Source organism: Leptodactylus fuscus, chromosome 11 (assembly GCF_031893055.1).
Source record: "Leptodactylus fuscus isolate aLepFus1 chromosome 11, aLepFus1.hap2, whole genome shotgun sequence".
Classification (NCBI taxonomy): Eukaryota; Metazoa; Chordata; class Amphibia; order Anura; family Leptodactylidae; genus Leptodactylus; species Leptodactylus fuscus.
Window position 1 is genome coordinate 87,890,668 of NC_134275.1, and position 25,475 is coordinate 87,916,142.

Below are 25,475 nucleotides of genomic sequence, written 5' to 3' on the forward strand. Positions count from 1 at the left end.
ATGGATGAACTTGTGGCGCTGACTGAGCATCACCAGGAGTTTTGTGAGTGCAGCATGATGCTGTTTACAGAGACTTGGCTTACTAAAGTTACTTTGGACACTCATGTCTCCTTGGATGGGTTTAAATTTCTTCGGGTGGATAGAAGAAGGAACACCAGTAAGTGGAAAGGAGGAAGGTTTGTGATATTTGTGAAGGAAAGACGTTGTAACTCTGGGCATATTGTGGTTAAGGAACATTATACTGTAAGGATATTGAACTAGTAGATGTGAGCATGAGACCTTGTTACCTGTCAAGGGAATTATCACATGTCATCGTGATAGCTGCAAACTGGCCAGGGATAGAAATAGACTTCACAGGCTGGTTAGAAGGGCCAGCTCTGTCCTGAGGAGCCCCCTGGACCCAGTACAGATTGGGGGTGACAGAAGGACACTGTCCGTAGTGAGCTCCATGCAGGAGATCAACTCCCACCCCATGTATGAGACCGTGATAGCACCGGGCAGTACTGTCAGTGACCGACTGCTTCACCCCAAGTGTGAGAAGGAGGTGTCGGAGATCCTTCCTCCTAACCGTGGTTAGACTGTACAATGAATGTAGAGCACCCGCACAGAGAACTAAATGATCCTGAAGAATTCCTCTATCTTTGTTATGACTCCTAGTATCTTTTTGATATTCTATTCTGAGCTTTGTATGTGTTTTCTTGTATTATTACTGTATTATCCAGGCTGCTGTAACACACTGAATTTCCCCATGGTGGGACTATTATCTTATTTTATCTAATTCCTAAGATGATGCCTGCAGGTCTGCGCTAGAGATGGGCAAAACAGTTTGGATAGTATATAAAATTATAGGAGAAAATTAGTCTGGGGCACACTATATAGTATTATAGGAGAGGACTAGTCTGCGGCACAGTATATAGTATTATAGGAGAGGACTAGTCTGGAGCACAGTATATAGTATTATAGGAGAGGACTAGTCTGGAGCACAGTATATAGTATTATAGGAGAGGACTAGTCTGGGGCACAGTATATAGTATTATAGGAGAGGACTAGTCTGGGGCACAGTATATAGTATTATAGGAGAGGACTAGTCTCGGGCACAGTATATAGTATTATAGGAGAGGACTAGTCTGGAGCACAGTATATAGTATTATAGGAGAGGACTAGTCTGGGGCACGGTATATAGTATTATAGGAGAGGACTAGTCTGGAGCACAGTATATAGAATTATAGGAGAGGACTAGTCTGGAGCACAGTATATAGTATTATAGGAGAGGACTAGTCTGGGGCACAGTATATAGTATTATAGGAGAGGACTAGTCTGGAGCACAGTATATAGTATTATAGGAGAGGACTAGTCTGGGGCACAGTATATAGAATTATAGGAGAGGACTAGTCTGGAGCACAGTATATAGAATTATAGGAGAGGACTAGTGGAGCACAGTATATAGTATTATAGGAGAGGACTAGTCTGGAGCACAGTGTATAGTATTATAGGAGAGGACTAGTCTGGGGCACAGTATATAGAATTATAGGAGAGGACTAGTCTGGGGCACAGTATATAGTATTATAGGAGAGGACTAGTCTGGGGCATAGTATATAGTATTATAGGAGAGGACTAGTCTGTGGCACAGTATATAGAATTATAGGAGAGGACTAGTATCGGGCACAGTATATAGTATTATAGGAGAGGACTAGTCTGGAGCACAGTATATAGTATTATAGGAGAGGACTAGTCTGGAGCACAGTATATAGAATTATAGGAGAGGACTAGTCTGGAACACAGTATATAGAATTATAGGAAAGGACTAGTCTGGGACACAGTATATAGTATTATAGGAGAGGACTAGTCTGGAGCACAGTATATAGTATTATAGGAGAGGACTAGTCTGGGGCACAGTATATAGTATTATAGGAGAGGACTAGTCTGGGACACAGTATATAGTATTATAGGAGAGGACTAGTCTGGAGCACAGTATATAGTATTATAGGAGAGGACTAGTCTGGAGCACAGTATATAGTATTATAGGAGGAGGACTAGTCTGGAGTACAGTATATAGTATTATAGGAGAGGACTAGTCTGGGGCACAGTATATAGAATTATAGGAGAGGACTAGTCTGGAGTACAGTATATAGTATTATAGGAGAGGACTAGTCTGGAGCACAGTATATAGTATTATAGGAGAGGACTAGTCTGAAGTACAGTATATAGTATTATAGGAGAGGACTAGTCTGGAGCACAGTATATAGTATTATAGGAGAGGACTAGTCTGGGGCACAGTATATATAATTATTGGAGAGGACTAGTCTGGGGCACAGTATATAGTATTATAGGAGAGGACTAGTCTGGAGCACAGTATATAGTATTATAGGAGAGGACTAGTCTGGAGCACAGTATATAGTATTATAGGAGAGGACTAGTCTGGAGCACAGTATATAGTATTATAGGAGAGGACTAGTCTCGGGCACAGTATATAGTATTATAGGAGAGGACTAGTCTCGGGCACAGTATATAGAATTATAGGAGAGGACTAGTCTGGAGCATAGTATATAGTATTATAGGAGAGGACTAGTCTGGAGCACAGTATATAGTATTATAGGAGAGGACTAGTCTGGGGCACAGTATATAGAATTATAGGAGAGGACTAGTCTGGGGCACAGTATATAGTATTATAGGAGAGGACTAGTCTGGGGCACAGTATATAGTATTATAGGAGAGGACTAGTCTGGAGCACAGTATATAGTATTATAGGAGAGGACTAGTCTGGGGCACAGTATATAGTATTATAGGAGAGGACTAGTCTGTAGCACAGTATATAGTATTATAGGAGAGGACTAGTCTGGGGCACGGTATATAGTATTATAGGAGAGGACTAGTCTGGAGCACAGTATATAGAATTATAGGAGAGGACTAGTCTGGAGCACAGTATATAGTATTATAGGAGAGGACTAGTCTGGGGCACAGTATATAGTATTATAGGAGAGGACTAGTCTGGAGCACAGTATATAGTATTAAAGGAGAGGACTAGTCTGGGGCACAGTATATAGAATTATAGGAGAGGACTAGTCTGGGGCACAGTATATAGTATTATAGGAGAGGACTAGTCTGGAGCACAGTATATAGTATTATAGGAGAGGACTAGTCTGGGGCACAGTATATAGTATTATAGGAGAGGACTAGTCTGGGGCACAGTATATAGAATTATAGGAGAGGACTAGTCTGGGGCACAGTATATAGTATTATAGGAGAGGACTAGTCTGGGGCACAGTATATAGTATTATAGGAGAGGACTAGTCTGGGGCACAGTATATAGTATTATAGGAGAGGACTAGTCTGGAGCACAGTATATAGTATTAAAGTAGAGGACTAGTCTGGGACACAGTATATAGTATTATAGGAGAGGACTAGTCTGGAGCACAGTATATAGTATTATAGGAGAGGACTAGTCTGGAGCACAGTATATAGAATTATAGGAGAGGACTAGTCTGGAGCACAGTATATAGAATTATAGGAGAGGACTAGTCTGGGACACAGTATATAGTATTATAGGAGAGGACTAGTCTGGAGCACAGTATATAGTATTATAGGAGAGGACTAGTCTGGAGCACAGTATATAGTATTATAGGAGAGGACTAGTCTGGGGCACAGTATATAGTATTATAGGAGAGGACTAGTCTGGGGCACAGTATATAGTATTATAGGAGAGGACTAGTCTGGGGCACAGTATATAGTATTATAGGAGAGGACTAGTCTGGGGCACAGTATATAGAATTATAGGAGAGGACTAGTCTGGAGCACAGTATATAGTATTATAGGAGAGGACTAGTCTGGGGCACAGTATATATAATTATTGGAGAGGACTAGTCTGGGGCACAGTATATAGTATTATAGGAGAGGACTAGTCTGGAGCACAGTATATAGTATTATAGGAGAGGACTAGTCTGGAGCACAGTATATAGTATTATAGGAGAGGACTAGTGTGGGGCACAGTATATAGTATTATAGGAGAGGACTAGTCTGGAGTACAGTATATAGTATTATAGGAGAGGACTAGTGTGGGGCACAGTATATAGTATTATAGGAGAGGACTAGTCTGGAGTACAGTATATAATATGATAGGAGAGGACTAGTCTGGGGCACAGTATATAGTATTATAGGAGAGGACTAGTCTGGAGCACAGTATATAGTATTATAGGAGAGGACTAGTCTGGGGCATAGTATATAGAATTATAGGAGAGGACTAGTCTGGGACACAGTATATAGTATTATAGGAGAGGACTAGTCTGGAGCACAGTATATAGTATTATAGGAGAGGACTAGTCTGGAGCACAGTATATAGTATTATAGGAGAGGACTAGTCTGGGGCACAGTATATAGTATTATAGGAGAGGACTAGTCTGGGGCATAGTATATAGAATTATAGGAGAGGACTAGTCTGGGACACAGTATATAGTATTATAGGAGAGGACTAGTCTGGAGCACAGTATATAGTATTATAGGAGAGGACTAGTCTGGAGCACAGTATATAGTATTATAGGAGAGGACTAGTCTGGGGCACAGTATATAGTATTATAGGAGAGGACTAGTCTGGGACACAGTATATAGTATTATAGGAGGAGGACTAGTCTGGAGTACAGTATATAGTATTATAGGAGAGGACTAGTCTGGGGCACAGTATATAGTATTATAGGAGAGGACTAGTCTGGAGCATAGTATATAGTATTATAGGAGAGGACTAGTCTGGGGCACAGTATATAGAATTATAGGAGAGGACTAGTCTGGAGCACAGTATATAGTATTATAGAAGAGGACTAGTCTGGAGCACAGTATATAGTATTATAGGAGAGGACTAGTCTGGGGCACAGTATATATAATTATTGGAGAGGACTAGTCTGGGGCACAGTATATAGTATTATAGGAGAGGACTAGTCTGGAGCACAGTATATAGTATTATAGGAGAGGACTAGTCTGGAGCACAGTATATAGTATTATAGGAGAGGACTAGTCTGGAGCATAGTATATAGTATTATAGGAGAGGACTAGTCTGGAGCACAGTATATAGTAATATAGGAGAGGACTAGTCTGGGGCACAGTATATAGAATTATAGGAGAGGACTAGTCTGGGGCACAGTATATAGTATTATAGGAGAGGACTAGTCTGCGGCACAGTATATAGTATTATAGGAGAGGACTAGTCTGGGGCACAGTGTATAGTATTATAGGAGAGGACTAGTCTGGAGCACAGTGTATAGTATTATAGGAGAGGACTAGTCTGGGGCACAGTATATAGAATTATAGGAGAGGACTAGTCTGGAGCACAGTGTATAGTATTATAGGAGAGGACTAGTCTGGGGCACAGTATATAGAATTATAGGAGAGGACTAGTCTGGGGCACAGTATATAGTATTATAGGAGAGGACTAGTCTGGGGCACAGTATATAGTATTATAGGAGAGGACTAGTCTGGAGCACAGTATATAGTATTATAGGAGAGGACTAGTCTGGGGCACAGTATATAGTATTATAGGAGAGGACTAGTCTGGGGCACAGTATATAGTATTATAGGAGAGGACTAGTCTGGGGCACAGTATATAGTATTATAGGAGAGGACTAGTCTGGAGCACAGTATATAGTATTATAGGAGAGGACTAGTCTGGGGCACAGTATATAGTATTATAGGAGAGGACTAGTCTGGGGCACAGTATATAGTATTATAGGAGAGGACTAGTCTGGGGCACAGTATATAGTATTATAGGAGAGGACTAGTCTGGGGCACAGTATATAGTATTATAGGAGAGGACTAGTCTGGAGCACAGTATATAGTATTATAGGAGAGGACTAGTCTGGGGCACAGTATATAGTATTATAGGAGAGGACTAGTCTGGAGCACAGTATATAGTATTATAGGAGAGGACTAGTCTGCAGAACAGTATATAGAATTATAGGAGAGGACTAGTCTGGAGCACAGTATACAGTATTATAGGAGGAGGACTATTCTGGGGCACAGTATATAGTATTATAGGAGAGGACTAGTTAGGGGCACAGTATATGTTATTATAGGAGAGGACTAGTCTGGGGCAGAGTATATAGAATTATAGGAGAGGACTAGTCTGGGGCACAGTATATAGTATTATAGGAGAGGACTAGTCTGGAGCACAGTATATAGTATTATAGGACAGGACTAGTCTGGGGCACAGTATATAGTATTATAGGAGAGGACTACTCTGGAGCACAGTATATAGAATTATAGGAGAGGACTAGTCTGGGGCACAGTATATAGTATTATAGGAGAGGACTAGTCTGGGGCACAGTATATAGTATTATAGGAGAGGACTAGTCTGGGGCATAGTATATAGAATTATAGGAGAGGACTAGTCTGGGACACAGTATATAGTATTATAGGAGAGGACTAGTCTGGAGCACAGTATATAGTATTATAGGAGAGGACTAGTCTGGAGCACAGTATATAGTATTATAGGAGAGGACTAGTCTGGGGCACAGTATATAGTATTATAGGAGGAGGACTAGTCTGGAGTACAGTATATAGTATTATAGGAGAGGACTAGTCTGGGGCACAGTATATAGAATTATAGGAGAGGACTAGTCTGGAGCACAGTATATAGTATTATAGGAGAGGACTAGTCTGGAGCACAGTATATAGTATTATAGGAGAGGACTAGTCTGGGGCACAGTATATATAATTATTGGAGAGGACTAGTCTGGGGCACAGTATATAGTATTATAGGAGAGGACTAGTCTGGAGCACAGTATATAGTATTATAGGAGAGGACTAGTCTGGAGCACAGTATATAGTATTATAGGAGAGGACTAGTCTGGAGCATAGTATATAGTATTATAGGAGAGGACTAGTCTGGAGCACAGTATATAGTAATATAGGAGAGGACTAGTCTGGGGCACAGTATATAGAATTATAGGAGAGGACTAGTCTGGGGCACAGTATATAGTATTATAGGAGAGGACTAGTCTGGGGCACAGTGTATAGTATTATAGGAGAGGACTAGTCTGGAGCACAGTGTATAGTATTATAGGAGAGGACTAGTCTGGGGCACAGTATATAGAATTATAGGAGAGGACTAGTCTGGAGCACAGTGTATAGTATTATAGGAGAGGACTAGTCTGGGGCACAGTATATAGAATTATAGGAGAGGACTAGTCTGGGGCACAGTATATAGTATTATAGGAGAGGACTAGTCTGGGGCACAGTATATAGTATTATAGGAGAGGACTAGTCTGGAGCACAGTATATAGTATTATAGGAGAGGACTAGTCTGGGGCACAGTATATAGTATTATAGGAGAGGACTAGTCTGGGGCACAGTATATAGTATTATAGGAGAGGACTAGTCTGGGGCACAGTATATAGTATTATAGGAGAGGACTAGTCTGGAGCACAGTATATAGTATTATAGGAGAGGACTAGTCTGGGGCACAGTATATAGTATTATAGGAGAGGACTAGTCTGGGGCACAGTATATAGTATTATAGGAGAGGACTAGTCTGGGGCACAGTATATAGTATTATAGGAGAGGACTAGTCTGGGGCACAGTATATAGTATTATAGGAGAGGACTAGTCTGGAGCACAGTATATAGTATTATAGGAGAGGACTAGTCTGGGGCACAGTATATAGTATTATAGGAGAGGACTAGTCTGGAGCACAGTATATAGTATTATAGGAGAGGACTAGTCTGCAGAACAGTATATAGAATTATAGGAGAGGACTAGTCTGGAGCACAGTATACAGTATTATAGGAGGAGGACTATTCTGGGGCACAGTATATAGTATTATAGGAGAGGACTAGTTAGGGGCACAGTATATGTTATTATAGGAGAGGACTAGTCTGGGGCACAGTATATAGAATTATAGGAGAGGACTAGTCTGGGGCACAGTATATAGTATTATAGGAGAGGACTAGTCTGGAGCACAGTATATAGTATTATAGGACAGGACTAGTCTGGGGCACAGTATATAGTATTATAGGAGAGGACTACTCTGGAGCACAGTATATAGAATTATAGGAGAGGACTAGTCTGGGGCACAGTATATAGTATTATAGGAGAGGACTAGTCTGGGGCACAGTATATAGTATTATAGGAGAGGACTAGTCTGGAGCACAGTATATAGTATTATAGGACAGGACTAGTCTGGGGCACAGTATATAGTATTATAGGAGAGGACTAGTCTGTAGCACAGTATATAGTATTATAGGAGAGGACTAGTCTGGAGCACAGTATATAGTATTATAGGAGAGGACTAGTCTGGAGCACAGTATATAGTATTATAGGAGAGGACTAGTCTGGAGCACAGTATATAGTATTATAGGAGAGGACTAGTCTGGGGCACAGTATATAGTATTATAGGAGAGGACTAGTCTGGAGCATAGTATATAGTATTATAGGAGAGGACTAGTCTGGGGCACAGTATATAGTATTATAGGAGAGGACTAGTCTGGAGCATAGTATATAGTATTATAGGAGAGGACTAGTCTGGGTCACAGTATATAGTATTATAGGAGAGGACTAGTCTGGGGCATAGTATATAGTATTATAGGAGAGGACTAGTCTGGGGCACAGTATATAGTATAGGAGAGGACTACTCTGGAGCACAGCATATAGAATTATAGGAGAGGACTAGTCTGGAGCACAGTATATAGTATTATAGGAGAGGACTAGTCTGGAGCATAGTATATAGTATTATAGGAGAGGACTAGTCTGGAGCACAGTATATAGTATTATAGGAGAGGACTAGTCTGGGGCACAGTATATAGTATTATAGGAGAGGACTAGTCTGGGGCACAGTATATAGTATTATAGGAGAGGACTAGTCTGTAGCACAGTATATAGTATTATAGGAGAGGACTAGTCTGGAGCACAGTATATAGTATTATAGGAGAGGACTAGTCTGGAGCACAGTATATAGTATTATAGGAGAGGACTAGTCTGGAGCACAGTATATAGTATTATAGGAGAGGACTAGTCTGGAGCACAGTATATAGTATTATAGGAGAGGACTAGTCTGGAGCACAGTATATAGTATTATAGGAGAGGACTAGTCTGGAGCACAGTATATAGTATTATAGGAGAGGACTAGTCTCGGGCACAGTATATAGTATTATAGGAGAGGACTAGTCTGGGGCACAGTATATAGTATTATAGGAGAGGACTAGTCTCGGGCACAGTATATAGTATTATAGGAGAGGACTAGTCTGGAGCACAGTATATAGTATTATAGGAGAGGACTAGTCTGGGGCACGGTATATAGTATTATAGGAGAGGACTAGTCTGGAGCACAGTATATAGAATTATAGGAGAGGACTAGTCTGGAGCACAGTATATAGTATTATAGGAGAGGACTAGTCTGGGGCACAGTATATAGTATTATAGGAGAGGACTAGTCTGGAGCACAGTATATAGTATTATAGGAGAGGACTAGTCTGGGGCACAGTATATAGAATTATAGGAGAGGACTAGTCTGGAGCACAGTATATAGAATTATAGGAGAGGACTAGTATCGGGCACAGTATATAGTATTATAGGAGAGGACTAGTCTGGAGCACAGTATATAGTATTATAGGAGAGGACTAATCTGGAGCACAGTATATAGAATTATAGGAGAGGACTAGTCTGGAGCACAGTATATAGAATTATAGGAGAGGACTATTCTGGGACACAGTATATAGTATTATAGGAGAGGACTAGTCTGGAGCACAGTATATAGTATTATAGGAGAGGACTAGTCTGGGGCACAGTATATAGTATTATAGGAGGAGGACTAGTCTGGAGTACAGTATATAGTATTATAGGAGAGGACTAGTCTGGGGCACAGTATATAGAATTATAGGAGAGGACTAGTCTGGAGTACAGTATATAGTATTATAGGAGAGGACTAGTCTGGAGCACAGTATATAGTATTATAGGAGAGGACTAGTCTGGAGTACAGTATATAGTATTATAGGAGAGGACTAGTCTGGAGCACAGTATATAGTATTATAGGAGAGGACTAGTCTGGGGCACAGTATATATAATTATTGGAGAGGACTAGTCTGGGGCACAGTATATAGTATTATAGGAGAGGACTAGTCTGGAGTACAGTATATAGTATTATAGGAGAGGACTAGTCTGGAGCACAGTATATAGTATTATAGGAGAGGACTAGTCTCGGGCACAGTATATAGAATTATAGGAGAGGACTAGTCTGGAGCACAGTATATAGTATTATAGGAGAGGATTAGTCTGGGGCACAGTATATAGTATTATAGGAGAGGACTAGTCTGGAGCACAGTATATAGTATTATAGGAGAGGACTAGTCTGGAGCACAGTATATAGTATTATAGGAGAGGACTAGTCTGGGGCACAGTATATAGAATTATAGGAGAGGACTAGTCTGGGGCACAGTATATAGTATTATAGGAGAGGACTAGTCTGGGGCACAGTATATAGTATTATAGGAGAGGACTAGTCTGGAGCACAGTATATAGTATTATAGGAGAGGACTAGTCTGGGGCACAGTATATAGTATTATAGGAGAGGACTAGTCTCGGGCACAGTATATAGTATTATAGGAGAGGACTAGTCTGGGGCACGGTATATAGTATTATAGGAGAGGACTAGTCTGGAGCACAGTATATAGAATTATAGGAGAGGACTAGTCTGGAGCACAGTATATAGTATTATAGGAGAGGACTAGTCTGGGGCACAGTATATAGTATTATAGGAGAGGACTAGTCTGGAGCACAGTATATAGTATTAAAGGAGAGGACTAGTCTGGGGCACAGTATATAGAATTATAGGAGAGGACTAGTCTGGGGCACAGTATATAGTATTATAGGAGAGGACTAGTCTGGAGCACAGTATATAGTATTATAGGAGAGGACTAGTCTCGGGCACAGTATATAGAATTATAGGAGAGGACTAGTCTGGGGCACAGTATATAGTATTATAGGAGAGGACTAGTCTGGGGCACAGTATATAGTATTATAGGAGAGGACTAGTCTGGGGCACAGTATATAGTATTATAGGAGAGGACTAGTCTGGGGCACAGTATATAGTATTATAGGAGAGGACTAGTCTGGAGCACAGTATATAGTATTATAGGAGAGGACTAGTCTGGAGCACAGTATATAGTATTATAGGAGAGGACTAGTCTGGAGCACAGTATATAGTATTATAGGAGAGGACTAGTCTGGGACACAGTATATAGTATTATAGGAGAGGACTAGTCTGGAGCACAGTATATAGTATTATAGGAGAGGACTAGTCTGGAGCACAGTATATAGAATTATAGGAGAGGACTAGTCTGGAGCACAGTATATAGAATTATAGGAGAGGACTAGTCTGGGACACAGTATATAGTATTATAGGAGAGGACTAGTCTGGAGCACAGTATATAGTATTATAGGAGAGGACTAGTCTGGAGCACAGTATATAGTATTATAGGAGAGGACTAGTCTGGAGCACAGTATATAGTATTATAGGAGAGGACTAGTCTGGAGCACAGTATATAGTATTATAGGAGAGGACTAGTCTGGGACACAGTATATAGTATTATAGGAGAGGACTAGTCTGGAGCACAGTATATAGTATTATAGGAGAGGACTAGTCTGGGGCACAGTATATAGTATTATAGGAGAGGACTAGTCTGGGGCACAGTATATAGTATTATAGGAGAGGACTAGTCTGGAGCACAGTATATAGTATTATAGGAGAGGACTAGTCTGGAGCACAGTATATAATATTATAGGAGAGGACTAGTCTGGGGCACAGTATATAGGATTATAGGAGAGGACTAGTCTGGGTCACAGTATATAGTATTATAGGAGAGGACTAGTCTGGGGCACAGTATATAGTATTATAGGAGAGGACTAGTCTGGAGCACAGTATATAGTATTATAGGAGAGGACTAGTCTGGGGCACAGTATATAGTATTATAGGAGAGGACTAGTCTGGGGCACATTATATAGGATTATAGGAGAGGACTAGTCTGGAGCACAGTATATAGTATTATAGGAGAGGACTAGTCTGGAGCACAGTATATAGTATTATAGGAGAGGACTAGTCTGGGGCACAGTATATAGTATTATAGGAGAGGACTAGTCTGGGGCACAGTATATAGTAGTATAGGAGAGGACTAGTCTGGGGCACAGTATATAGTATTATAGGAGAGGACTAGTCTGGAGCACAGTATATAGTATTATAGGAGAGGACTAGTCTGGAGCACAGTATATAGTATTATAGGAGAGGACTAGTCTGGGGCACAGTATATAATATTATAGAAGAGGACTAGTCTGGGGCACAGTATATAATATTATAGGAGAGGACTAGTCTGGGGCACAGTATATAATATTATAGGAGAGGACTAGTCTGGGGCACAGTATATAGTAGTATAGGAGAGGACTAGTCTGGGGCACAGTATATAGTATTATAGGAGAGGACTAGTCTGGGGCACAGTATGTAGTATTATAGGAGAGGACTAGTCTGGGGCACAGTATATAGTATTATAGGAGAGGACTAGTCTGGGGCACAGTATATAGTATTATAGGAGAGGACTAGTCTGGGGCACAGTATATAGTATTATAGGAGAGGACTAGTCTGGGGCACAGTATATAGTATTATAGGAGGAGGACTAGTCTGGAGCACAGTATATAGTATTATAGGAGAGGACTAGTCTGGGGCACAGTATATAGTATTATAGGAGAGGACTAGTCTGGAGCACAGTGTATAGTATTATAGGAGAGGACTAGTCTGGGGCACAGTATATAATATTATAGGAGAGGACTAGTCTGGGGCACAGTATATAGTATTATAGGAGAGGACTAGTCTGGAGCACAGTATATAGTATTATAGGAGGAGGACTAGTCTGGGGCACAGTATATAGTATTATAGGAGAGGACTAGTCTGGGGCACAGTATATAGTATTATAGGAGAGGACTAGTCTGGGGCACAGTATATAGTATTATAGGAGAGGACTAGACTGGGGCACAGTATATAGTATTATAGGAGAGGACTAGTCTGGGGCACAGTATATAGTATTATAGGAGAGGACTAGTCTGGGGCACAGTATATAGTATTATAGGAGAGGACTAGTCTGGAGCATAGTATATAGTATTATAGGAGAGGACTAGTCTGGGACACAGTATATAGTATTATAGGAGAGGACTAGTCTGGAGCACAGTATATAGTATTATAGGAGAGGACTAGTCTGGAGCACAGTATATAGTATTATAGGAGAGGACTAGTCTGGGGCATAGTATATAGTATTATAGGAGAGGACTAGTGGAGCACAGTATATAGTATTATAGGAGAGGACTAGTCTGGGGCACAGTATATAGTATTATAGGAGAGGACTAGTCTGGAGCACAGTATATAGTATTATAGGAGAGGACTAGTCTGGGGCACAGTATATAGTATTATAGGAGAGGACTAGTCTGGAGCACAGTATATAGTATTATAGGAGAGGACTAGTCTGGAGCACAGTATATAGTATTATAGGAGAGGACTAGTCTGGAGCACAGTATATAGTATTATAGGAGAGGACTAGTCTGGGGCACAGTATATAGTATTATAGGAGAGGACTAGTCTGGAGCACAGTATATAATATTATAGGAGAGGACTAGTCTGGGGCACAGTATATAGGATTATAGGAGAGGACTAGTCTGGGGCACAGTATATAGTATTATAGGAGAGGACTAGTCTGGGGCACAGTATATAGTATTATAGGAGAGGACTAGTGTGGAGCACAGTATATAGTAGTATAGGAGAGGACTAGTCTGGGGCACAGTATATAGTATTATAGGAGAGGACTAGTCTGGGGCACATTATATAGGATTATAGGAGAGGACTAGTCTGGAGCACAGTATATAGTATTATAGGAGAGGACTAGTCTGGGGCACAGTATATAATATTATAGGAGAGGACTAGTCTGGGGCACAGTATATAGTATTATAGGAGAGGACTAGTCTGGAGCACAGTATATAGTAGTATAGGAGAGGACTAGTCTGGGGCACAGTATATAGTATTATAGGAGAGGACTAGTCTGGGGCACATTATATAGGATTATAGGAGAGGACTAGTCTGGAGCACAGTATATAGTATTATAGGAGAGGACTAGTCTGGGGCACAGTATATAGTATTATAGGAGAGGACTAGTCTGGGGCACAGTATATAGTATTATAGGAGAGGACTAGTCTGGGGCACAGTATATAGTATTATAGGAGAGGACTAGTCTGGAGCACAGTATATAGTATTATAGGAGAGGACTAGTCTGGAGCACAGTATATAGTATTATAGGAGAGGACTAGTCTGGAGCACAGTATATAGTATTATAGGAGAGGACTAGTCTGGAGCACAGTATATAGTATTATAGGAGAGGACTAGTCTGGGGCACAGTATATAATATTATAGGAGAGGACTAGTCTGGGGCACAGTATATAATATTATAGGAGAGGACTAGTCTGGGGCACAGTATATAATATTATAGGAGAGGACTAGTCTGGGGCACAGTATATAGTATTATAGGAGAGGACTAGTCTGGGGCACAGTATATAGTAGTATAGGAGAGGACTAGTCTGGGGCACAGTATATAGTATTATAGGAGAGGACTAGTCTGGGGCACAGTATATAGTATTATAGGAGAGGACTAGTCTGGGGCACAGTATATAATATTATAGGAGAGGACTAGTCTGGGGCACAGTATATAGTATTATAGGAGAGGACTAGTCTGGGGCACAGTATATAGTATTATAGGAGAGGACTAGTCTGGAGCACAGTATATAGTATTATAGGAGGAGGACTAGTCTGGGGCACAGTATATAGTATTATAGGAGAGGACTAGTCTGGGGCACAGTATATAGTATTATAGGAGAGGACTAGTCTGGGGCACAGTATATAGTATTATAGGAGAGGACTAGTCTGGGGCACAGTATATAGTATTATAGGAGAGGACTAGTCTGGGGCACAGTATATAGTATTATAGGAGAGGACTAGTCTGGGGCACAGTATATAGTATTATAGGAGAGGACTAGTCTGGGGCACATTATATAGGATTATAGGAGAGGACTAGTCTGGAGCACAGTATATAGTATTATAGGAGAGGACTAGTCTGGGGCACAGTATATAATATTATAGGAGAGGACTAGTCTGGGGCACAGTATATAGAATTATAGGAGAGGACTAGTCTGGGGCACAGTATATAGGATTATAGGAGAGGACTAGTCTGGGGCACAGTATATAGAATTATAGGAGAGGACTAGTCTGGGGCACAGTATATAGTATTATAGGAGAGGACTAGTCTGGGGCACAGTATATAGAATTATAGGAGAGGACTAGTCTGGGGCACAGTATATAGGATTATAGGAGAGGACTAGTCTGGGGCACAGTATATAGAATTATAGGAGAGGACTAGTCTGGGGCACAGTATATAGAATTATAGGAGAGGACTAGTCTGGGGCACAGTATATAGTATTATAGGAGAGGACTAGTCTGGGGCACAGTATATAGAATTATAGGAGAGGACTAGTCTGGGGCACAGTATATAGGATTATAGGAGAGGACTAGTCTGGGGCACAGTATATAGTATTATAGGAGAGGACTAGTCTGGGGCACAGTATATAGTATTATAGGAGAGGACTAGTCTGGAGCACAGTATATAGTAGTATAGGAGAGGACTAGTCTGGGGCACAGTATATAGTATTATAGGAGAGGACTAGTCTGGGGCACATTATATAGGATTATAGGAGAGGACTAGTCTGGAGCACAGTATATAGTATTATAGGAGAGGACTAGTCTGGGGCACAGTATATAATATTATAGGAGAGGACTAGTCTGGGGCACAGTATATAGTATTATAGGAGAGGACTAGTCTGGGGCACAGTATATAGTATTATAGGAGAGGACTAGTCTCGGGCACAGTATATAGTATTATAGGAGAGGACTAGTCTGGGGCACAGTATATAGTATTATAGGAGAGGACTAGTCTGGAGCACAGTATATAGTAGTATAGGAGAGGACTAGTCTGGGGCACAGTATATAGTATTATAGGAGAGGACTAGTCTGGGGCACATTATATAGGATTATAGGAGAGGACTAGTCTGGAGCACAGTATATAGTATTATAGGAGAGGACTAGTCTGGGGCACAGTATATAGTATTATAGGAGAGGACTAGTCTGGGGCACAGTATATAGTATTATAGGAGAGGACTAGTCTGGGGCACAGTATATAGTATTATAGGAGAGGACTAGTCTGGAGCACAGTATATAGTATTATAGGAGAGGACTAGTCTGGAGCACAGTATATAGTATTATAGGAGAGGACTAGTCTGGGGCACAGTATATAATATTATAGGAGAGGACTAGTCTGGGGCACAGTATATAATATTATAGGAGAGGACTAGTCTGGGGCACAGTATATAGTAGTATAGGAGAGGACTAGTCTGGGGCACAGTATATAGTATTATAGGAGAGGACTAGTCTGGGGCACAGTATATAGTATTATAGGAGAGGACTAGTCTGGGGCACAGTATATAATATTATAGGAGAGGACTAGTCTGGGGCACAGTATATAGTATTATAGGAGAGGACTAGTCTGGGGCACAGTATATAGTATTATAGGAGAGGACTAGTCTGGAGCACAGTATATAGTATTATAGGAGGAGGACTAGTCTGGGGCACAGTATATAGTATTATAGGAGAGGACTAGTCTGGGGCACAGTATATAGTATTATAGGAGAGGACTAGTCTGGGGCACAGTATATAGTATTATAGGAGAGGACTAGTCTGGGGCACAGTATATAGTATTATAGGAGAGGACTAGTCTGGGGCACAGTATATAGTATTATAGGAGAGGACTAGTCTGGGGCACAGTATATAGTATTATAGGAGAGGACTAGTTTGGGGCATAGTTTATAGAGCCAGAGCAGCACAGAAGGTCAGCAGTATTTTTGGAGCAATCTTATTTAGTGGTCCCCCAAGTGTTCTGTTGCCTTTGCCACCCCAATATGGAGCACTTAGTAAAGTCATGGCACTGTTGTGAAAGATATCCATTATGTATTCAACCTCAATGGTTTTCGTCATTCTGAGGGAAGCCCCTGATACATTCAGCATGGAGACACTATAGGGGTAACCCATAGTATAGACATGCTTTGCCATATGTATCAGTCTTAATTGAATGAGTAATCTTCACTCTGATATATTATCTGATATATTTTATCACATATCTGACAGGTTTAATGGAATGTTAATATCTTTTTCCCGCTTTAGGGCAGCCAGTTGACCCCAGCACAATTCTCATGTTCTCCACTACTAATATTATTGCAAAGTTACTCTTGGGAACTCGTTATAGTTACAGCGACAAGACTTGGAGGAAAATTCTTCAGGACATCCATGATTCTTTTCATATCATCTCCTCCATCTGGGGTCAGGTGAGGATGAGATTTTTCTATCTACCAATGCATCAAAGAACGTCTCTGGCCTTGGAGAAACTGATGGGGGAAATTCATCATCCCATACATGGCAGGTTTCTGGTATAGATGGTAATGTGATGCAAATTTGGGGCAAGGACCTTTCTGAGGGACTATGCACCACATTCCCTCTTCTGCATGTCACATCACTTTTTGCAAAAATAGGTGGAGATTGGGGACGCCTTGGGCTGACATGTTTGTATCATTAGATGCTTTGTTTTTTTCCTTTAATCTTTGCTTTTAATATCCATATCTTTTTACATAGACTGTTACTTATTGTTACTGTATTTGGGTCAAATCTTGGGTTTCTAGATTGGTTTTGACCCCACTGGGTAACATGACTGGAACCAACACCTGTCACCTGAGTCTATCTGTACTATGGGGATGACTTTACTATTACCATGGTCTGTTCATCCTGACCTCATAGTACAGGTGGGCGCAGGGGATGGTGGATTGACTTGGGCTGCTTCCAATCTCGTGATCCAGGTTAGGAACTATCCCGGAAACCCAAGGTTTGATCCAAACAGAACTCTGGATGTTCATGGATAATCCCATTAATATCCCATTTATTTTTTTCTCCTTGCAGATGTATGATATCTTTCCTGGAATCATGAGATATTTACCTGGACCTCACCAAAAAATATTTACTCTGCTCCAACCACTTGAAGATGCTGTAGAAGAATCGGTTAAAAATCACCAAAAGACCTTAGACCCAGCCTGTCCTCGCGACTACATCGACTGCTTTCTCCTCCGTATGAAACAAGTCAGTGAACACCTATAACATAATAGCATGACGGTAAAATCAGTCTGAAGGGGTCAGTAAACCCACATGTACAGAAACAATAGTAGTAGGTCAGCCAGAGGATAGCAGTATATAGTGAGACCTCCCAAGTATCTAAGTGAGTTGGGGCTGAGGCGTCTCAGGCCATCAACTTTACTATAACTCTCTTCAGAAAACTGGGGTAAGTTACACCAGAAATCGACACCAGTCCATGTCTGGTGTAAATGTAATCTCCGGCACACAGGATCTGCCCCCGGTGCTCCAAAATTATTAAATAAAAAAAAAAAAAAAAAAAAAAAAAAAAAAAGCAGAGCCTCCTAATAATTCTGGCACATTTTGTACCAACAATGAAAGGGATTAAGTCAAAAAATTGCTCCTCATCTGTGCAGTGTCAAATACTGACGTCATCTGAGATGTCAAAACACCTTCTGGGGTCCATCATGCATCAGGATCCAAGTGTGGCTGCCACCTCTTGCTCAGGGTTTAGATTGTATTTCATATCAAAGATAGACATCATGGAATTTATTAGGCTAGCCTCAACATGCTCGAAAAACATTAATACCAACCTTCATTTTCCATTAAAGGAGGAGAAGAACGGCGAGACAGTTTTTAACGTAAGAAATCTTGTTTCCACCATATTTGGCATGTTCCTTGGAGGATCCGAAAGTACTTCAATCACAATCAACTACGGGTTACTGATGCTTGTAAAGTACCCTGAGATACAAGGTAACTGGTTGTGTAGATGACAATGTATGCGGTGTACACTACCGGCTCCTGTACTATAGGCGTCATATATGGCGGGAATATGTTTTCAGCGTGTCATAAGTTTCTTAGACTTTTTGTTAAAGAGCAAAATGTGAAATGAAAAATTGGGCATCTGTTGATGTTGTTTGGTGAACCGTAGTCCTTAGAGCCAAATCCACCGCCTTCCTTCACAGAGCCAATCCGATTCACCCGGAGAGGCGAGATACAGTTGTGTACGAGGATGTGTCGCCTTTACCTGACCTACAATTGAATTATTCCAATTTCTCATATAACCAGTTCAGCCCCATTTTGTGACGGCACCAACACAGGGTAGCCACATAGAAGTACCTGAGCGTAGACATCTCATGACATAATATTGTCAAACCGTGTAGTTTGTGAACAGTTGATGATCTTCTGATATGTGGAGACAAAAGGAAAGTGAGATCAATCGTATCTTTGTTATCTTGTCTATATGTCTTATTTACTGACTACAGATAAAGTTCGTGAAGAGATTGACCAAGTGATTGGACGAGTGAAGGAACCTAAAGCAGATGACCGGAACCATATGCCGTATACAAACGCCTTACTACATGAGATACAGAGATATTGTGATATCTTCCCAATAGCTTTTATGCGTGCCACTGCAAGAGATGTCATCTTCCATGGTCACTACATCCCTAAGGTATAGCTACAGACTGAACGTGGAACCATCAATTCCTGCCATACCCTGGGGGTCTAGAGTAGTATAGTGGCTTGCAAAAGTATTCAGATGCCCCCCAGCATGATACTGCCCCCGTCATGTGTCACAGTGGGGATGACGGGGTGTTCAGGGGGATGGGCAGGGTTACTTTTTCTGCCACACATAGCACTTTGCATTTAGGCCAAAAAAATTCCCCATTGGTCTCCTCTGAGTACTTTCTTCCAAGTTTGCGGTGTCCCCTATATGTCCCCTATATGTCTTGTAGCCATAAACTGCAGACGCCCCTTCGTATGTCTTTCTGACAACAATGGTTTCCTTCTTGCCGCTCTTCCATATAAATTGTCAGATTTGAGGGTGCGCAGTGACTTCTAGTTGTCCTGTGAACAGATTGTCCTGTAGCTGAGGATTTCTGCAGCTCCTCCACACTGACCATGGGCTTCTCTGAACAGCGCTCTCCTTGTTAGTAACTTGTTAGTTTAGGTGGACAACCATAGCTTGTAGGTTTGCAGTTCTAGAATAATTTTTCATTTTTGGGTGATGGATTGAACAGTGCTCCTTGAGATGTTCAAAGCTTGGGATATGTTTTATAACCTGACCCTGTTTTTACACTTCACCACAATTTTATCTCTGAGCTGTCTGGTGAGTTCCTTGGTCTTCATGATGCTTTTTGCTCACTAGCGTTCTTGATCAAACCACCGAGGCCTTCACAGAACAGATTGGTTAATGTTTTATTACTGACAAAATGAAATGAAAGAAATTTTTTGAGAGAAGTCCTCAGTAGTTGATACCTTTTTTAATGGCTAACTTAAAAAAGTTTTTTGATGACATATCGAGCTTTTGGGACTACTATAAAGGTCCCTTCATCAGGATGGTATAACACAATTTCTGAAGGTAGGCATATATATACAGAGAAATGGAGTGTTAGATGCAAAATAGATGGAGAACAGAACGTAATGTAAATAAACTGTTTAAAAAAACATATCTATCAGTCACAGGAAAGTTCTCTTGTTTGGAGCCATCCAGGCCAGTGACTGTGCACTTGAGGAAGGACTACTATAAGTCCGAAATGCATTGTGCTGTTCCATTTGCCATTAAAGAAGCTTATTCCATTTTCTGGGTGAGCGCTGTTTTTCGGCCGATCACTGCATCAGGCCGGCCCCAAGTATTTCTGTTGTACGTTCCCATTTACGTAATGGTCCTGCAGCTGCTGCCCTTCACCTTGTTCTGCCTACCCTGGATTTGCTTGTTGTCAAGGCTATTGGGTTGTTGTGACCTCATCACAACCCACCCAGGTGAGCGAGCACTTGTCTTCCTATCTAAACCACATTTTCCATGTAGTTGTAATACACGAGGATCGGCTCGGTGTTGTTTTGTTTTTGCCTTATAGAGTGGTAAAAGTCACCAGCAGATGACCATGGCCATGTCTAATGGGTATTGGATTTTTTCCCTTAGGGTACGGACGTTCTTACCTTATTAACGTCTGTGCTGCAGGACCCCTCACAATATGAAAAACCAGAAGAGTTCAACATCTATCGCTTTTTGGATGAGAACGGCAAATTTAAGAAGCACAACGCATTTATGCCATTTGCTGCAGGTTTGACGTTTTTGCGCCCACAGTGCACTAACAAGTCTAAAGATCCGCTATACTAGTGCAAATATATCATTCCCCTGTCTCGTACCCCGCCCACACCAGGATTACTTAACTTAACTGTATATTATCCTATATCCTATATCCTCATATATTATCCTATACCCTGTATATTATCCTGTATCCTTATATATTATCCTATATCCTTATATATTACCCTATATCCTGATATATTATCCTATATCCTGTATATTATCCTATATCCCGTAGATTATCCTATATCCTTATATATTATCCTATATCCTGTATATTATCCTATATCCTTATATATTATCCTGTATATTATCCTATATCCTCATATATTATCCTATACCCTGTTTATTATCCTATATCCTGTATATTATCCTATATCCTGTATATTATCCTATATCCTTGTATATTATCCTATATCCTGTATATTACCCTATATCCTTATATATTATCCTATATCCTCATATATTATCCTATACCCTGTATATTATCCTATATCCTGTATATTATCCTATATCCTTATATATTATCCTATATCCTGTAGATTATCCTGTATCCTTATATATTATCCTATACCCTGTATATTATCCTGTATCCTTATATATTATCCTATATCCTTATATATTACCCTATATCCTGATATATTATCCTATATCCTGTATATTATCCTATATCCTGTAGATTATCCTATATCCTTATATATTATCCTATATCCTGTATATTATCCTATATCCTTATATATTATCCTGTATATTATCCTATATCCTCATATATTATCCTATACCCTGTTTATTATCCTATATCCTGTATATTATCCTATATCCTGTATATTATCCTATATCCTTGTATATTATCCTATATCCTGTATATTACCCTATATCCTTATATATTATCCTATATCCTCATATATTATCCTATACCCTGTATATTATCCTATATCCTGTATATTATCCTATATCCTTATATATTATCCTATATCCTGTAGATTATCCTATATCCTTATATATTATCCTATATCCTTATATATTATCCTATATCCTTATATATTATCCTATATCCTGTATATTATCCTATATCCTGTAGATTATCCTATATCCTTATATATTATCCTATATCCTGTATATTATCCTATATCCTGTATATTATCCTATATCCTGTATATTATCCTATATCCTTATATATTATCCTATATCCTGTAGATTATCCTATATCCTTATATATTATCCTGTATATTATCCTATATCCTCATATATTATCCTATACCCTGTTTATTATCCTATATCCTGTATATTATCCTATATCCTGTATATTATCCTATATCCTTGTATATTATCCTATATCCTGTATATTACCCTATATCCTTATATATTATCCTATATCCTTATATATTATCCTATATCCTGTATATTATCCTATATCCTGTAGATTATCCTATATCCTTATATATTATCCTATATCCTTATATACTATCCTATATCCTGTATCTTATCCAATATCCTGTATATTATCCTATATCCTTATATATTATCCTATATCCTTATATATTATCCTATATCCTTATATATTATCCTATATCTTGTATATTATCCTATATCCTGTATATTATCCTATATCCTTATATATTATCCTATATCCTTATATATTATCCTATATCTTGTATATTATCCTATATCCTGTATATTATCCTATATCCTGTAGATTATCCTATATCCTTATATATTATCCTATATCCTTATATATTATCCTATATCCTTATATATTACCCTATATCCTGTATATTATCCTATATCCTTATATATTATCCTATATCCTTATATATTATCCTATATCCTTATATATTATCCTATATCCTTATATATTATCCTATATCCTGTATATTATCCTATATCCTGTAGATTATCCTATATCCTTATATATTATCCTATATCCTTATATATTATCCTATATCCTTATATATTATCCTGTATATTATCCTATATCCTTATATATTATCCTATATCTCCTGATTTCTTCCATTCTACTCTCTCCTCCTATAGGTAAAAGAGCCTGCGTGGCCGAGAGTTTGGTGCGTCTGGAGCTTTTCTTTTTCTTCACCATCATCCTGCAAAATTTCACTTTGAAGTCTTCAGTGGACCCCAAAGATTTGGACATCTCGCCTGCAGAAAGTGGCATAGAAAATCTTCCTCCAGCCCATGAAATTCAATTTATTCCTCGTACATAGGAAAGTTAGGGAGAAAAATCTTACACAAATTAATTTAGTCCCCATTTATTGTCATATTATGTGAGGGGACATTGCAATAAACCGATCTACACACAATGTGGTATCTTCATATAAAAGTGGAATTCTGACCTGACATCTACACCAAGGCAGGAGCCTAACCCTGTGCAGCTGTATGTGGGCAAAACCATGGGAGTAATATTCAACAGGAGTGCCCACTGTGTGCAGGATTATCACAGGAATGCCACCAGTTTTCCATTAGCCCCCTCCTTGGGGTCTGGAAACTGTGATCCATAGATCAATTGAAACCATAGACTGCAATACTACACTCTTAGAGTCAAAATCCTCCATCTTTGTATTTTGTCAGCCATCTTGTAACCTTTCACATATAAACTATATAAGTATGTGTGTTCAAAGTCCAAGAGGCCCCTCTAAGTGATAAGGAGTGCGGTGTGGACAAATCCTTATATCTCTCTCTCAAGGGCCTGATCTTTTGAAGCCGCAGCTGGCTATTTGTATATCTCTTATCTTCATATGCTATATGGAGGTCATTTAGAGTCATTTAGCACCAGCCTGTCATGTTATCTTTTTCCATGATATATACATATAGACATAGTGTGAGTTGTTAGTTCACACATAAGTATTTTTAAACTTTCTTTGTTTAAGGACAAAGTACATCCCAGTTTGTAAAGCAATAATGAGATGCAGATTACATGAGGCTTCAGCCAATAGTCATGTGCCAGGTTTATGTTATAACTCTACCACCAATCATGTTATGCCAACCATGTCATGTTATTAGAATAGTCCAACCTGCTTTTGTCTGTACTGTATTTAAACTACTTTTGTGCACCATTAAATTATAACTCACTTGATACACCATCAGCTGTGTGTGTGACTTCTTCAGGCCTGATAATGGGTGTGAGTTCTTCAGGCCTGATATTCAATTTGGAACTCTGCAACATACTCTATTATGGGGACCCCTTGATGCCTCTAACAGAACCTGGTGCCCAACGTGGGGCATCGATAATCATTTAATGTGCAGCCGATAGTGTACCAATCCATTCATCAACCGATTTTTGGAGACGGGCCCGGGGGACCTCAGATGAATAAAACAGCCCTGTAAAGTAAGCCCTTTTCTTGCCAAATAAGTAATCTGAGTTCCTACGTGTCCTGAATCCTGTGTGTCGATGAGTGAGGTTAGTTGCTCCATATAACAATCGATGCAATGTTATATAGTACGGAAGAACCTAAAGAGTATGTTGTCTGTAGTGGGGTGAGAAACGTTATACCTCCTTCTTTGTCTACTGTCCATGCTGTCATTTGGTTGCTACATCTGTTATAAAGTGTATAGGGCAGCACAGAAAGGGAGAGTCATTCTCTATCCTTAATCCTTAGAGTTGCAAGAGTAAGTACGTGCAAAGATTCAGGGGTGTTCGATAAAGGGACACAGACAGAAAGTTTAGTCTTTGGAAACCGAATGAGGTTTTGCCCTGAGCACTAAGCCAGAACATGCACATTAGAGATTAGTTCAATGAAAACAGAGTGACTGTTTGGGAGTTCCCACTAAGAGAAGTCAAAAGTGACCCTCTATTGTCTTAATTGCCCTAGAGGAATGGGAAGCTCAGAGCTGACTGACCATCAGCCAGTATGGGGAAGGGGCCCTCTGAGATAGGGTACACCCCATATGAACTAATAGGGATGGGAGAGAGAGAAGAAGGTGCCGCTAAAGAAAGAAGAGGGGAAAAAAAAAAAGCAGGAGTTCCCAAAACAGGATTATTTGATAGTAAATATTGGGACCAATGGAGATTAGACAGGACAGATACAGGGATAGAGGGAAACCAGGACGTGTTTTAATCGTGGAAAACAGGGACACTTAGCTAGAGATTGCTGGTGTCCTAAGCGAAGGACAAAGGCTTTGAGTGTAAGGAAATGTATAGTGAGCACC

General features: G+C 40.0%; 1 protein-coding gene across 1 annotated transcript; it reads left to right on the forward strand.

The window, feature by feature from the left end:
- On the forward strand, nucleotides 1-23,547 carry LOC142185607 (cytochrome P450 2C42-like). Its single transcript, XM_075261034.1, has 7 exons — nucleotides 1-157; nucleotides 17,270-17,430; nucleotides 18,056-18,232; nucleotides 18,835-18,976; nucleotides 19,489-19,676; nucleotides 21,147-21,288; nucleotides 23,349-23,547. The coding sequence occupies exons 1-7, from the start codon at nucleotides 1-3 to the stop codon at nucleotides 23,531-23,533; spliced, it is 1,152 nt and encodes a 383-aa protein (XP_075117135.1). The 3' UTR covers nucleotides 23,534-23,547.
- The last annotated feature ends 1,928 nt before the right edge of the window (nucleotides 23,548-25,475 follow it).